General features: G+C 37.1%; 1 protein-coding gene across 1 annotated transcript; it reads right to left on the bottom strand.

Annotated features, from left to right (window-relative positions):
* Positions 1–556: 556 nt before the first annotated feature.
* Positions 557–9,478, bottom strand: rusf1 (RUS family member 1). The gene is made up of 14 exons (XM_083931893.1): positions 9,183–9,478; positions 7,452–7,529; positions 6,925–7,039; positions 6,796–6,841; positions 6,662–6,694; positions 5,375–5,480; positions 4,501–4,602; positions 2,303–2,373; positions 2,031–2,215; positions 1,868–1,925; positions 1,720–1,784; positions 1,509–1,640; positions 1,360–1,425; positions 557–853 (listed from the first exon to the last, which is right to left on the bottom strand). The coding sequence occupies exons 1-14, from the start codon at positions 9,336–9,338 to the stop codon at positions 768–770; spliced, it is 1,299 nt and encodes a 432-aa protein (XP_083788019.1). The 5' UTR covers positions 9,339–9,478; the 3' UTR covers positions 557–767.
* Between the last annotated feature and the right edge of the window lie 6,793 nt (positions 9,479–16,271).

Here is a 16,271-nt window from a genome sequence, read left to right as displayed (position 1 = left end):
AATTACATAGTATTTGACAGCATATATGAGTATACATTTACTTGTCTTGCGTCAAACCCTGTTTTTGAATATGCTGGTGCGTTAATCAAACCGGAAATGCTTTTTTATTTTTTAATGAACATTATATTTCAACTCGGTATCGCTTGGTATTCATGACAAATGAGTAAAAAACGATAATACATCACTTATTTGTAAGTAGATATAAAAATAAAAACAAAAACATATAAGTAGGAAAGCAAAAACAAAACAAAAAAATACCATAAATCATGCAATGTTTTATTTATCGGTCATTAAAGAATTAGAAATCGAAAACATTTAATAGGGAACACAATCTTAGTTTTGATGGGTTTTTTTTGACGAAGTAATATATAACACCGGAAATGGTTATTTTCACTGCAAAATCTCTCTAACTTGACGTCACTGTTTCACCAATGGATGGTCGGTTTTTCTTCTTCGTGTCGTTTTTTAATTGCACTTCACAGCGCCACCTCATGGACAAAAATAAGAAGCGCAGACAACCATATTTAATTTGTACTTTTTTATTCATTTCTTTTTATCTGTACATTTGACAAATATGCACACAAGGCAACATGAAATTAACTGTAATTCAAAGTCAAAATATTCCCTTAAAAAATTGTCTTTTTTTGTCTACTTATCATACACATTGAGATTTGAAAACAGAATTAATCAAACAAGAGATACGTATCATTATCACTGTTTAATTAACATAAAAAGTGATGCAAACAATGCTGCAGATGTCTCACAGCTCAGTTGCTTTTTGTTTTCCACTCGACTCTCCACTCGTCCCAGTCCAGCAATGTTCGTTTTATGTCCCATCCTGCAGCTTCCACACCTGGAATTTGTTATTTAGTATATTAGTTTGAAAATACTCAAGATAATAAAGATAATAATGATAATAACAATAATAACTTTATTTGTATGGTCACTTTAAAAACAGCAGTTTGCAAAGCGCTTTAACAGCACACACAAATATATATATAAATATATATATATATATATATACAGTGTAAACAAAACTAATAATAACAATAATAATAATAATAATAGTAAAATCCAGTAGGGTACAACAAAACCATATTTACACATCATTGCATAGAAAGAAGGCGCATCATTCACGGACAAACAAAATTATCATTAGCTTAAGGGGCTTGCAAAGAGAGATAAAAAGACGATAATGCCGATAAAGACGATAAAAGGTCGACATCACAAGAAGGCAAGTCTATAAAAATGAGTTTTAAGAAGTGATTTAAAAGGGGATACATATTATATATTATATTAGCCTCATCTCCGCTATAATGTTGGTGGTTTGAAGGTTAAAACAGCTTTGTGTGTGCTCACCTTTGAGAAATGGACTGAAAATCGTATCCATCCTCTTGTGACTCTCGTGCACCATTTCCCAGTTACCTAAAAAAAAAAAACACATTGTAAAGGAGAGAAAGCGCTGTTATAAATGTGATGTAGAGAACTGAGTGGAGGTTAAGGCTCACTTTGTTTTCGTTGTGCAGCGGGTTCTCTGGAGGTCGGAGGGCTCATCGCGCTGCTGAGCCACACGGCTTGGGACATCGCTCTGATTTCATCGTGCACCGACGCGTCAGGGCGCAAACAAACACACACGCAGCCTGAGAGAAACACAGCGGAGTTGAAATAAAAAAGAAAAACACACTGTTGTTCGGTGGAGGAGGATGGAAGATGACGTACCATTTCGTACTCCTAATAAGTAAGGCATGTTGTTTCCCTTCAGAGCCAAATTTAACTCCTCTGGGCTACAAAATAAAAGCAGAATTACATCAAACTTTTATTGTGTGTAAGTTTTCATCATAAAAGCAAAAATGGTGTATTAAATCACCTTTGTACGACCTCCTGTAGCCTCACTCCAAGTTTGATTGGCACCGATTTGCTAAACTCTGACAAAAAAACCCAGAAGAATCCATTTTGAATGCACAGAATTAACACATATTTACATTTATATTAAAATAATCAAAAAACATCAGCAAATTCATGACTATTACCCAAGAACACTGGTTCTCTCTGATTGGCCTCCAGCGGACTCAGGATCCGTCCGTCTCTCAGGTACTGATGCAGCGCGATCGAAAGCCGCGCCTCGTTGAAAGTTTCCATGACGACCGAGCGCACGGCTTTGTAGTTGGCGAAGAGGTGGAGGACGGTGAAGAGGAAGAAGAGGCTGAGGGTCAGTCTGAGGGGCAGAGAGAAGTGGCTCTTCAAGTCCGCGTAGAGGACTGAAATGGTCATTTATGTTGAAGTTTTCCGTAACAACACATACGCTGGATTGTCGGTGACGAGGGGAATGAGGATCAAACTGACCAGCAGTCCAGCCAGATTCACCAAAGTCTCCTGTGGGAATTAAACATGAAGATCATATTTATGTTCTCTCATTCAGCAAAACAGTTCTCAGGCTGTCGTTATCACACACTTATCCCTCAACATGGAATGTGCTGCAGAATGACTTCAAACGTAGTGCTTTAATTCCTTTCAGTGGTTTTAAATCAAAAAGGAAAGAAATTGTGTCAAACTCCTTAGCATGTCAATGTTTTTAACGTTCTTACATTGTACTTTCATTTGTATTTGATATAATGTTTGTTGTGTTTCTCCTGGTTTATTCAATTCAATTTTATTTATAGTGCCAAATCATAACAAAAGTTATCTCAGGACACTTTACAGAGTAGGTGTAGACCACAGTCTCTGACTTATTTATGATTTACAGAGACATGGTTAAATAATAATAATAATAATAATAATAAAAATAATAATGAGACAAGCACACTGCCCTGTCAGAAACGTTGTTTGGATGATTTAACAGATGTCTATTAAGAGTTGTTATAATTAGTGGTCGACTGGTTTTGTTTTTCCATTGGCCGATGGTGATGCAGATATTTAGACTGTGCACTGTATATATACACTATGTATATATTGGATTCTATGTATGTTATGTACAAAGTTTTTATTTGCTGACCCACTACTGCTGTACACAAAAAAAATAATTTCGCAGTATGGGATCATTAGCTCAGTCCATAGGTGACTTGGCTGGGAAGGGACCTACTGGAGAGGTGCCAGTTCATCTCCTGGGCACTGCCGAGGTGCTGTTGAGCAAGGCACCGAACCCCCAACTGCTCGGGGCGGCGGTCACTGGCAGCCCCCTCGCTCTAACATCTCTCATTAATTGCATGTATATAGGTCCTGTTTGTGCATGTGTGTATTTCGGGCCTGTGTGTGTAACATGATTAATAATAAGAGTGAAAAAATTCAATTTCCCTGTTGCGGGATCAATAAAGTAATTCTTCTTCTAAAGTAATTCTATTCTATTCACGGCGTCCGAGAGATGAAATATAATCGCACATATCATATTTTTTGCATCAGATAATAAACAAAAATGTAATGATGATAATATTTAATAATAATAACAAATGAGACAAAAACTTGCTGAACTGAAATGAACATTTACTCAACACTTATTGTCTGTAAAAGATTTTTTTGAAGATGCAAAGACACATCACTAGTTATTATTATTATGAATATTATTATTATGATAAAATAATATATTATTATTAATCTGTAGTACAAATGGCTGCTGACTATTGTGGTTTTTTTCTCACTTTTCACACATTTTTCAGTTATGCCGATGTAACCGGGGCTTGACATTAACACCCACCCACCGAATGCGGGTGAATTTCAGCCGTGGCGCGTAACAAAGTCGCTCCTCCGGCCACTTTGGCTGGTTGAAGTTAATTATCGTCTTCTCAAGCTGACAAATGATGCCGTAGGGAAAACAAAGTACTGCACAGATTTCATTTTCTTACGGGGCCGGGAAAAAGCAAAAGGGGTTTCGTTTGTGATTTGTAATACAAACTTTAACTTTGAAACTGTTAAAGAACAAAGTTTCAGTAACTCATCTAACATATGTGGGAAAAATGTCGTGATGGTCTAATGTTTAAGATGCACCTGTATGTGATTGCTGCTTAGATATCCTGTGTATAGAGTAATTACTAAGGCTTTCAATTACAATATTTAAATGTTCCATGTTTTAAGAATTGCGTTGAATTGCGTTAGACTTCAGTGTTTATTGTTGTTATAGATAAATGCTGTATTTAAACAGACAGTACGCATCTTTTCAGTAGAGTTTTCTCTTTAATTATTCTTCTACATCCCTGCACCATTTTTCATGCAGAAGAAACCCTTTATATTGGGCATTTTTTTGATTAATATACTATATATACAAATTTGTGGCTGGTGGGAATGCTGAGTGGCTAGTAACTTTTGAAAACCACTAGCCACAGTGGCTGGTGAGCAAAAAATGGAGTGTCAAGTACCTGCTTTGGTATAATTCAATTGGAAGTGCACATAAATGGGTACAGGAAATAGACCTATGCACATTGTTATTTATCACAAGTAATCACACTGTTAACTGTGGTTTTCTCCACCGATAAATACAAGTTTCAGGTTAAAAAAAGAAAAAAAAAGTACCTGACTGCCGTCTTTGGCAGAGATGTCGGCCATGTTGTCTCTCCGAGCCTGATGAACAGTCAGAGCAGCTCTGGTTGCACCGCCTGCCACTCCAACGAGGGACTGGAGGACAAACAGAATAAGTGAGGTTCATTCTTAGTATAACTGTAATACAAACCTAAGCTCAAGGTCCACTTACTTATTTTGTTATTCATCTTTGGGAAAGGCAAATTAAATGAACAGTGAGTTTTACATTTTCATCACAGCTGACTTAAAGTGCAATTCCGGCGCAAAATCCTCCAATAGTCTTTTTCAGCAGTGTATGAACTATTAAAGGAGAAATCTGGGAGAGTCGCTAACAGCCGGACAGTGATTAGCTCGAGGCAGCACTGTGAAGACATTAAAACGTCTTTTTTAACCACTAATACTGCTCAAAATAACAGCAAACCTCTGCAGCAGCATGAGAAGAGTCCCTACACAGAAAACAAAGCACCAATGGGCTCCTTCCTTTGGGATTGACTTTGGTAATCCACTAGAATGGACTTTACTATGAGAGGAGCTGGTACAGGGGCCAGTAGGTAAGTCTTTAAAACACTCTTTTAATAAACTCTGGGTTCACTAACTACATTGTTGCTGCTTTGTTTTCTGTGAAGAGACTCTTCTCATGCTGCTGCAGAGGTTTGCTGTTATTTTCAGCAGTATCAGTGGTTAAAAAAGATGTTTGAAGGTCTTCACCGTTCTGCCCCGAGCTAATCAGTGTTAGCCACGACTGTTAGCGACTCTCCAGGATTTCTCCGTTAGTAGTTCATACACAAAAAAAATGTCTCGACGGCTTCTTTGATGTATGTGAGTGCCTGGAATTACACTTTAAGTAATTTAAAGTGTTGCTTTTTACCTTGAATATCCCTGCAGTACACAAGATGAGGGTGAAGAAGGCAGGAAAGTGTGGAGCCAATATTTCCATGAACATGGCAATGTCGTTGAGAACGTCAGCAAAAAGTCTGGTGAGAAATTTAAAGAAAGAATTTCAAATGAAAATGAGCAAACTGACCAAGTGGTTTTGAGCCAACATTCAACGTTTTGCTACCGTTTCTGGGTTGGGTCGTGACGTGTTCCCTAAAAAGGGTGGACAACAGGCGTTGAGGAATGTTTTCTCCCATTCGCTGCGTGTGTTAGAGAGATGTTACCCAATCAGCAGCAGCATGTAGGTAAACTTTACAAAGGCAGTGAGCTGCCCTACAGAAAATGGTGGGTTTTGCTGTATTTGAATGTTGTGTGTTTTAACAAATATATTATGAAGTTTGAATGAGAAAAATACATTTTGTGTCTATATATATATATATATATATATATATATATATATATATATATATATATATATATATATATATATATAAAGATATATTTTATGTATGATGTGATTGGAACTAGTCACACACTTATACAAAAAAAAACATTTTGAAGGTAAAGAGTAGTGTTAGATTGTGGGGACCGGCTAAAATCCTGTTGTTTCAGTGTTATAGGTAGTTTTTTATTAAGTTTTTACATAATGTATCTTCAAATTGCAATCAGGGCATAATGCAGGACACTTTTCTTGATAATATAATATATTATACAGATACCTGTCATGCTTATTAATGCACGTAAAGTCCTGAGGATGGAAAAGGCACGGATTCGTAAAAAAAAAACATTTTTAAAGATTATAATCATCATATTTCAAGGTAAAGTGTAGTGTTAGAAGGTGGGGATGGGTTAAAATCCTGTTTTTTCAGTGTTCTAGGTAGTTTATTATTACATTTTTACACAATGTATCTTCAAATTGCCTTCAAGGCAAATGCAGGACACTTTGCTTAATAATATAATGTATAAACCAGATACTTTTCATGTTTATTTATGCCTGTTATAGGAAAGGTTTTCAACGCCACCGTACTCTACGGGGGAATTGTTGGGTCTATGTAAATCATAAATAAGTCATAGAGTGTGGTCTATACCTAGTTTGTAAAGTGTCCTGAGATAACTTTTGTAATGATTTGGCACTATAAATAAAATTGAATTGAATTGAATTGAATTGAATTGAATTGAATTGAATTGAATTGAATTGAAATGTAAAGTCCTGAGGATGGAAAAGGCACAGATTCGTCTGAACGGCCCTTTTAATGCGCCGCTTTTTCTCTGTGCGTACCTCCACTTTTTGGCCTCAGAGTCCAGTTTACTCCTGCAACAAAAGACAAGATCATAAAGAGGAATTCCCATCAGTGAAAGAGGTAAGGCAAATTTTTAATGCACTGACTAAAAACAACCAAAATACGAGCGTACCCTTTCTGCCAAGCGAAGAGGATTCTTCCCAACATGCCGGTTCCATCTGCCGGAGAAACACGAGTTTGTAAGTTGCACTCACCGCGCAAGAGTAATGTACATTCATGGTAGATTTTCAAAAGGTATCACCTCTTAGTAACCACGTCACTGTGGCTGCAGCTACTGTCGCCTCTTGGTTTCCAACGCCGACACCTTTGAGAGAAGCCTGAGTGGCCAGAGTCCCTGACAGAGAGCTGGAGAAAGCCTGACAAAGAGAGAAGAGAGGTTCAGTCTGTTGGTGGCGGTAGCTCAGTCCATAGGTGACTCGGCTGGGAACCAGAGGGTTGCCGGTTTGAGTCCCTGTGTGGACCATGAATGGAGTGTGGACTGGTGGCTGGAGAGGTGCCAGTTCATCTCCTGGGCACTGCAGAGGTGCTGTTGAGCAAGGCACCGAACCCCCAACTGCTCGGGGCCCCCTCGCTCTGACATCTCTCCTTAATTGCATGTATATAGGTCCTGTTTGTGCATGTGTGTGTATTTGGGGCCTGTGTGTGTGTGTGTGTGTGTGTGTAACCTGTGTAATAACAGAGTGGAAAAATTAAATTTCCCCTTGCGATACTAATAAAGTAATAATTCTTCTACTTAACGGTCTGGTGTCGGTGCATCGTTTACTGTACCTGCACTGTGTCCCAAAACTGGTACTGCAGGTAATCATCACTGACGCTCTCTGGAAAGCCTTGAGGCAGAAAGACGCTCTGCAATAAAAAGGTCAAATGTGAAGTAAAGTACTGTTTTTACTTTAGTATTTTCTTACTTTTACTCCGCTACATCAGATGAAACCATAATGAGCTCAACCGTAACCAACTACCACAGTAAATCCTGCTTTTACATGAATGCATGAGTAATAATCAAGTACATTTACTCAACTTTGAGGTATTTGTACATTTAATCCTACTTCATACTTCTACTCCACTATATTTCAGAGTAACTTTAGTTACTAGTTACTTTCAAAAGTTTATTTCACATTGTTACACAATATTATCAACAAATTAAATAACATATTGTTATAGATTAAGTAAATAAAATTAGCTCCACCTTTATCAGCTGCAACATTAAAGTGATATTTACATTAATCTACCAATAATTATAATTACATATCCTTAAATGGGCAATTCTGCATAATGAGTACTTTAGCTTTTTGTACTTTAATTACATTTGAATGTACTTTACTTGACATTTAATGCTACTTTATACTTTACTACACTACATTTCAAAGGAAGTATTGTTCTTTTTACTCATATTTATATTTATTTGGTAACTTTAGTTACTTTACAGATTCACACTATTAATACATTTATACATACAAATGATATTGTTACAGATTAAGCTACACTGCAGTATATAAAGTAAATCCATTTTTTCAGCTGCAACTTTACAGTGATATTATCATTAATCTATCAATAATTAGAATTAAATATCCTTAAATGGGCAATTCTGCATAATGAGTACTTTAACGTTTTGTACTTAAATTACATGCTGATGTACTTTCCTTGAGTAATTCCATTTAATGCTACTTTATACTTTACTTACTTTACTATTTACTTCTAGTCCACTACATTTCAGTGGAAATATTGTTCATTATTATTGAAAACAACATTTAGTTACTAGTTACTTTACAGATTCTGATTATTAATACAAAATCAACAAATGAAATAACATATTGTTACAGATTAAGCTACACTGCAGTATATGAAGTAAATAAAATGAGCCCCACCTTTATCAGCTACAACATTAAAATTATATTTACATTAATCTCTTAATAATTATGATCTAATAATCTTAAATGTGCAATTCTGCATGAGTACTGAAACGTTTTTGTACTTTAATTACATGTTGATGCTGATACTTGTGTACTTTTACTTAAGTAAATCACAACAGTATTTATACAGTGTGGTATTCTGAGCACTTTTCCACCACTGATGATAATAATAATAATAATAATAATAATAATAATGTGTTAATTCCATTACAGAAGATAAGATATTCCTTTATTAGTCCCACAAAGGATAAATTTCCTTTTTATAGCAGCAAAGTGGATAGCAAACATAGAAGCATCAAAAAGAAACAGTAAATTATAACAAGCAAAATAAACAAGGAAATATATTAATATATACACAGTATATATATATATAGTGTGGTGTGCTACTTCTATTTAGGTATAGTTCTTCTAATAATGATATAATATACAAGTGAAACCATGGAAACAGTCAGAGGGGACATGTTTCTACTTTGAAAACAAGTGCAATTCCCTGATTAAAGTGACATTTCCAACGCACGCCTTTGAATTAGCGCTTTAATTCATCTTAAGTCAGTCCATTTATCTACATGGAAACATTACAAATGCTTACTTTAAAAACTCCAACAGCAGAGTTTCCTATTGAAGCACCTTCTCCTCCATCTCTTCTCCTCTGCATCGCTGCATCTTTAGCCAAATACTCCCAGGACTCTGCACTTCCATACCTCTCTGTAGCCAGAACCAGACCTTTATCTCTGTCTGTCTCCATTTCTGTGTGTTTTTATGAGCGAAACACACAAAGTGCAGATTAAACTAACACACGGGAATAAAATACAGTCTGAAATCCGCAGGAATATATTTCAATAAAGTCCATTTGCTCAGTAAAACACTCAAACTGGACACAGCCTACGTGTCGTCCTCTCCTGTCGTGTTTTTCTTTTTGAAACGCTTCCGTGTTTATTTCCGCCCTCACAGTTTCGAGATCTCTCATTGGTCGAACGGGAGTTTAAGGCGGGGCTTCGATGAAAACGTCATCAAATCAACAAACAGAGAAACAAGACACGTAACTAAGTCCATTTACGTTTAATTAATTATTATTTAGTAGTATTTATTCTACGTTATACTTAAATAAATAAATAAGGCAATAAATAAATGAATGAATGTAAATTAAAAATATCCAAATGAGTTGACAGGAGTTAGGAAATAATTAAATACGTTTTTTAAAAATGTTTTCACATGACTACTTTTGTTTATTTCAGGTTTTTTTAATTTAATAATTACTTATTTATTTATCTATTAAGGAACTTATATGTCATTATTTCATTTTCAGAGGACTTTAATTTCATAATTCAACATTTATTTATTTTTTTCAGGGGATTTTAATTTCATAATTCCACATTTATTTATTTATTTAATACATTTTATAAGCATATTAATTAATTCATTCATTTAATATTGACTTAAATGACGTTTTATAATTTTGCAGATTCCGATTACTGATACAAAATATAAATCAACCAATAAATTGTAATGTATTATGAATTAAGCATGTATTTACCATTAGTCCCACAACGAGGTTACACATTATTACATCCCTACTTATAATCCCTTCGATATATTCTGAACTTGGCCGTTCTGCATAATTACTTTTGGTACTTTTGATGTCAACATTTCTGTACTTTTACTTAGTAACAGTAATAGTTATTAAGTTTTTGAATGCAGGACAACAGTTTTTCCTCACTGCTGTGTTGTTACTTTGACTCCAGTAAAATATCTGAGAACTCCTTCCTCCTCGGATTTTAACATTTATTGTACAAGAAACCTTCAACAGCTACAACTCTTATAGTAGCAGCCTATAATTATATAATAATATATATATTATATATAATATAGTAACACAAAATCAGTCTCAAACTGACTATAGAGATAATGTAACAATGTGAAAGTACCTAAATATAGATGCTTATTGTTTAACGGGTTGGGCCGGCTCTGACGGGAGAGGATTACTAACATGAGTCAAGGACGTTTGCGACCCTCTTTGAGCATCCTGTTGTTTGTTTGGACCGATGCATTTAGATATATATATAAATATAAAAGTATTAGCATAATAAAATTCAACTTTGAAGTAGTGCCCGTGACTTACTGTTGTAAAAAAAAAAGGCCAGTTTGTCGTTTCTGTATTTAGAGACGGCACAAAATGGATCTTAGCCAGTGTGGGAGATCTCAAATCACAGAGGTATGACTCTTTTAAATCCAGGTTCGGTTCGAGTCCCTGTATGGACCATGAATGGAACGTGGACTGGTGGCTGGAGAGGTGCCAGTTCATCTCCTGGGCACTGCAGAGGTGCTGTTGAGCAAGGCACCGAGCCCCCAACTGCTCGGGGCACTGAGCCATTGGCAGCCCCCTTGCTCTGACATCTCTCTCATTAATTGCATGTATATAGGTCCTGTTGTTGCATGTGTGTGTATTTCGGGCCTGTGTGAGTGTGTAACCTGTATAATAACAGATTGAAAAAAAAGAATTTCCCCTTGCAGGATTAATAAAGTAATTCTTCTTCTTCTTCTTGAATCCTCCTAATGTGGCTGAATCTTAAGCCCTTTGAGCCGTTTACATCTGTTTCTTTTGTGATTTTAGCTCCCTGCTCTGGTCTGTAAAGCACTTTGGTCGACGTGGGATGTTCTGAAAAGTTTTCAATAAATACATTTAACTTGATGACATGTATCCACAGTTTAAAAAAAACATTTTCTCAATAGAATTTAGTACTTGTGTGTCCTTGTGAGTCATTTCCCTTTGTTCTACTTTACTGAACCAGAGAGGAATGCACCTGACGCGATGATTAATAACGACAACAATTGGAAGACGATTGGCTGGCCGAGTGTACCGTGGGTGGCGTCAGCTCAGAAAAAATGCAGTCAGGTATAGTCATACATCGCTGGGTAAAAAAGGGGGAGTAAATATTTCTTATCTCTGGGTCATAGAGCGTAGAGGGGGGTTGGCAGCTGACTAAAGGAGCAAGAAGAGGCCTGTTTGAGGCCTCGAGATCTGAGGCAAGAATGCGATTTAAAGTGATATGGATAGAGCAGGGGTGTCAAACTCAGGCCCGTGGGCCAAATCTGGCCCGCGGTGTAATTATATTTGGCCCGCAAGATCATATCAAGGTTCTATGAGAGCTGGCCCATGAGTATAAAGCACATACACGTCTACTTTTCTGTTGACAATCATGAGCATCCATGCTACCAGTCTCTTTGGACAAACATAATCCACCCCTCCCCAAAAATGACCAAAAGAAAGATGGAGAACAGGAGCTTTCAGCAGCGGTGGGAGGCAGATGATCTGTTTATGAAGGTAAAGAGCTGTTTGTCTCGTCTGCAGAGCCACCGTGGCTGTAACCAAAGAATCAAACAGAAGAAACACCACGACAAGAGCAAGGACCTGCACTGAAAAGGTTCAACATTACACATCTGGAGAGAAGGGAAACATGCACATTTGCAGTCTTCTTTTTTGTAAATATTGAGTTTGGCTGCAACTTTGTCCCAGTTTTTAAATTTGGCCCACTGTGAATATGAGTTTGACACTGCTGTGAAAGAGCAAAAGAAAAAAGCATATAAGATCTGTTTATTGCTCTGAGATAATGAGGCAGGACTGGAATCTATGGCCGTTCCACCCCCAAGGCGAGACAAGTGCTGACACACCTTTCCCAAAGTCCTCAGGAATGCTGCACGGGGAAGAAGTGCAGGGAAAAGGTTGTTACTGTACATGCACAGCGTGTGAAACTGTGACTAAACGAAGACAAGAGGAAGCCTGAGATTACAAGGAAGCGGATATCTAATGTAACCGAGCGAGGGAAAAGGGGGTCTGTGTGTGGGAGGGTTGAGACCAAAACAGAAAGGAAGGACAGAGCCTTGCACAGTAAATGGGCGTGGAAGTTTCACACAGAGTTTCACTCCCAGCTCTCAGTCCTGTCATTCAACAACTTATACGGCACTGAGCTTTTACGGGGACAGGTCGGGGCCTCGGTTTGTCTTTTCGGACTCTTACTACAATGTCAGCCGTGGGGTTTGGATGACCACGTGTGGGAAATCTTAACCTGAAACTTTCACATCCAGCCGTTCAACTGGGATTTTATGTATTTTTTTAATGGGACAAGAAGACAAAAACACCTGCCTGTCATCTCATTAAGAGTTTAATAACTCTGGTCGTTTCACTAAAGGAGTGTATACACACTGAGGAGCCTTTTACATAAACAGGTTTGTACTTTAATGTAAGAATATAACCCTTAAATGGGTTTAATTGTGTTTAAAGTGTATGTATGTGTTTGTACTCCCTTTAGTCTTTCTTTTCCAGAACTGAAACTTTCTAAATCAATCTAAACTCAACATTTTTACCAGAAAACATTCGTTTTCTCACTAGAAATGATTCACAGGTCAGTGCAGCATAACAGGAGGAATCTATTATTAACTCTAAAGGGACAAACACGCAGATTTGCTGGCGTGCAGCTTTGATCAAATCAGAGATTACATTCATTTCATATCTCAACAACTTTCCAACCAAGTGATTGTTTCAAATGTTGTTTTTTTTTAAAATATATAATATAGTTATCATGAAACACCTGGTACTGTGACGCATGTTACATCATTCAAACAGTACTTTCTGTTTATGTTGGAAATTCCCGAGCTACTGCGTGAATGTTTTAAACATGTTTAAACACATTCTTCTTTTTTTTGTTTGGCATAAATCAAAGCAGCAGTCAGTAAAACGAAAGTAACAGCATGTTTTCACAGGGAGATCAAATTTAAACCCCTGAAAACATTTAAAACCTCTGAGATTCCCACTGGGCCACGGTGGCTCTGATATCATTATTATATCATTATGAGTCCTAAAAACATGTGGGTCAGGTTTAAGAGGGGTCAAATTAAACTCTTATTAAACAGAGACATTTCAATTACGTAGACAACTTAACAAAAGCATGTCTCTGTGGGAGTTTTGTTATTTTTATGTACATAAACAGGGCGAACAGCATCCAGCGTTATTATACCAATCTTCAGGGTTCCTGCACCTTTTCAAAAGTCAAATTCAAGCACTTTCAAGGTGCATTTTCATGCTTTTGCAGCACCTTACAGCTGTGGTAAACTTCATATTTACACAGTACATACAGTTAACTTATTATTGCACTTATTCATCACATTTATTTAGATGTTATTGTGCTATAAACAACCAACATGATGTTTAGGTACAGCTTTCTGTTTATGTTTAATAGACTTTCCTTTAGAGCTGCAACAATTAGTCGACGAATAGATCGACAGAAATATAATCACCAATAGTGACGTGCAGAGACCTTTTGAAGGGCAGGGGCAAAAAGGGAAAAATCGGCTCATATAGCGCGTCCTCGCTAATGTTTAGGCTCCTAGAGGGCACTTTAGCACACGTTTTGGCTCCTAGAGAGCACTTTAGCACACGTTTTGGCTCCTAGAGCGCACTTTAGCACACAATTTGACCCCTAGAGCGCACTTTAGCACATGTTTTGGCTCCTAAAGCGCACTTTAGCACACGTTTTGGCTCCTAGAGGGGCCTTTTGGACACGATTTGACTCCTAGAGCGCACTTCAGCACGTTTTGGCTCCTAAAGCGCACTTAAGCACACGTTTTGGCTCCTAGAGGGCACTTTAGCACACGTTTTGGCTCCTAGAGGGCACTTTAGCACGTTTTGACTCCTAGAGCGCACTTTAGCACACGTTTTGGCTCCTAGAGGGCACTTTAGCACGTTTTGACTCCTAGAGCGCACTTTAGCACACGTTTTTCAGCAATGGGCGACACCCGCCCCCCCCATAATCTGTTAATCATCCTGTGTTATATCTCATATGACATCCTGTATAACATACATTTTGGGCAGTTTCAAGCACTTGATTCAAAAGCCAAGCACTTTTCAACCTTGAAAACATGATAAAACAACAAAATTCAGGCGTTTTCATGGTTTTCCAGCACCCGTACGAGCCCTGCAGTCTTATACAATGTTACCATGAAGCGCTATTCAGATTGAATACTGGAGGGAGTCAGTAATCAGCATGTTAACAGGAATGTAAAGAACAGAAAAGATCAAATACAGTAGTCGGTGAGAATCCGCCCCATTGTGTGTGAACACTATTGTGTTCGTCACAGACCGACAGCAGGGCGTTCAAATATACGCATTTTAATTAACTAAATATTTACATAGACAGGACCTGCCCGAACACTAAAGACTCAAACCAGTTCCATAAAATGTCCCTTTATCTTGAAAAACAAACAAACCATGAAACAGCCACTCAGACAAAGCCTAAAAATTGTTCATCTGCACAGTACTTACTCAAAATGTTGCTTTAAGTGATTATGAAATCTTTCTCAAACTCTTGGACTTTGCAGAAATGTCTAAATCACCCCAGAAGCATGCAAAGGAAGATGAAGTCTGCATCCCATTGAATACCGTCCCAGGATTAGGCGGCACACGAAATAATGACAGTCAAGTCGTCAGCATAGCCGGAGCGGGCGTTGCCTCCTGCTACGACGACAGGAACTACAGGAAACTCGCCATCTGCAGCATCGTCTGTGGGCTCTCCTGCATCGGAATCAAGGCTCTGACAAACTCAGTCAAGGTATTTTATTGTCGAAATATAAAAGCCTAAAGCTGCACGTCCCACATCCCTGCAAGCCGCTCTAAAGCAAGGGTTCAGAGAGAAATTTAGACAAAATCAAAACATAAATAAATTAATGAAATATGCAATTACAGCCAGTTGAGGCGGTTTGGGCATCTAGTAAGGATGCCCCTAGGGAGGTGTTCCAGGCACATCCAGCTGGGAGGAGGCCTCGGGGAAGACCCAGGACCAGGTGGAGAGATTAGATCTCCACACTGGCCTGGGAACGCCTCAGGATCCCCCAGTTAGAGCTGGTTAATGTGGCCCGGGAAAGGGAAGTTTGGGGTCCCCTGCTAAAGCTGCTGCCCCCGCGACCCGACCCCGGATAAGAGGTTGAAGATGAGATGAGATAAAACTAACATTAAAATAAACGTAGCCCTTAATTAATAAAATGTGACATAAATTAATTTGTTTTCATTAGCTTCTTAAGTTATTCAACTTTGTATTATTTTCCCTATTTATTGACTTTCCCATTTAATTTTCCCTTTTATTTAATTTTGCAGACAGTTTTTGCTTAAATATTTCTGTATTTTCTTTATATATATTTATTTTAAATTATGCAAATGAGGGGTTGTCATTCAAATAAATAACATAAAAATTATAAAGAAAACAATACAGAAATAAATAACCGCTCTAAAGCAAGGGTTTAGAGAAAGATTTAAATTTCACATTAGGCAAAATCAAAACATAAATGAATGAAATGAAATATGCAATTACAGTTGCTTAAAACTAACATTAAAATAAACTTAGCCCTTATTTAATAAAATGTGACATGAATTGATTTGTTTTAATTAGCTTCTGTATTTATTTAACTTTGTATTATTTTCCCTATTTATTTACTTTTCTATTTCATTTCCCCTTTTATTTAATTCGTGTTAATTTTACATTCATTTTGCAGACCGTTTTTGCTTAAATGTATTTGTTATACATATTTATTTTAAAATAAATACATGTAATAGAAAACCTAAAAACAGTGCACAAATACATTTTAAATAAATAAAATATAGGTTTTTTTTGTTTTTTTAAAGTGAAACTTA

This window comes from Echiichthys vipera (genome assembly GCF_963691815.1).
Source record: "Echiichthys vipera genome assembly, chromosome: 17".
NCBI lineage: Eukaryota > Metazoa > Chordata > Actinopteri > Perciformes > Trachinidae > Echiichthys > Echiichthys vipera.
The sequence above is the reverse complement of the archived record's forward strand: the minus strand, read 5'-3'. Positions and strand labels throughout refer to the sequence as shown.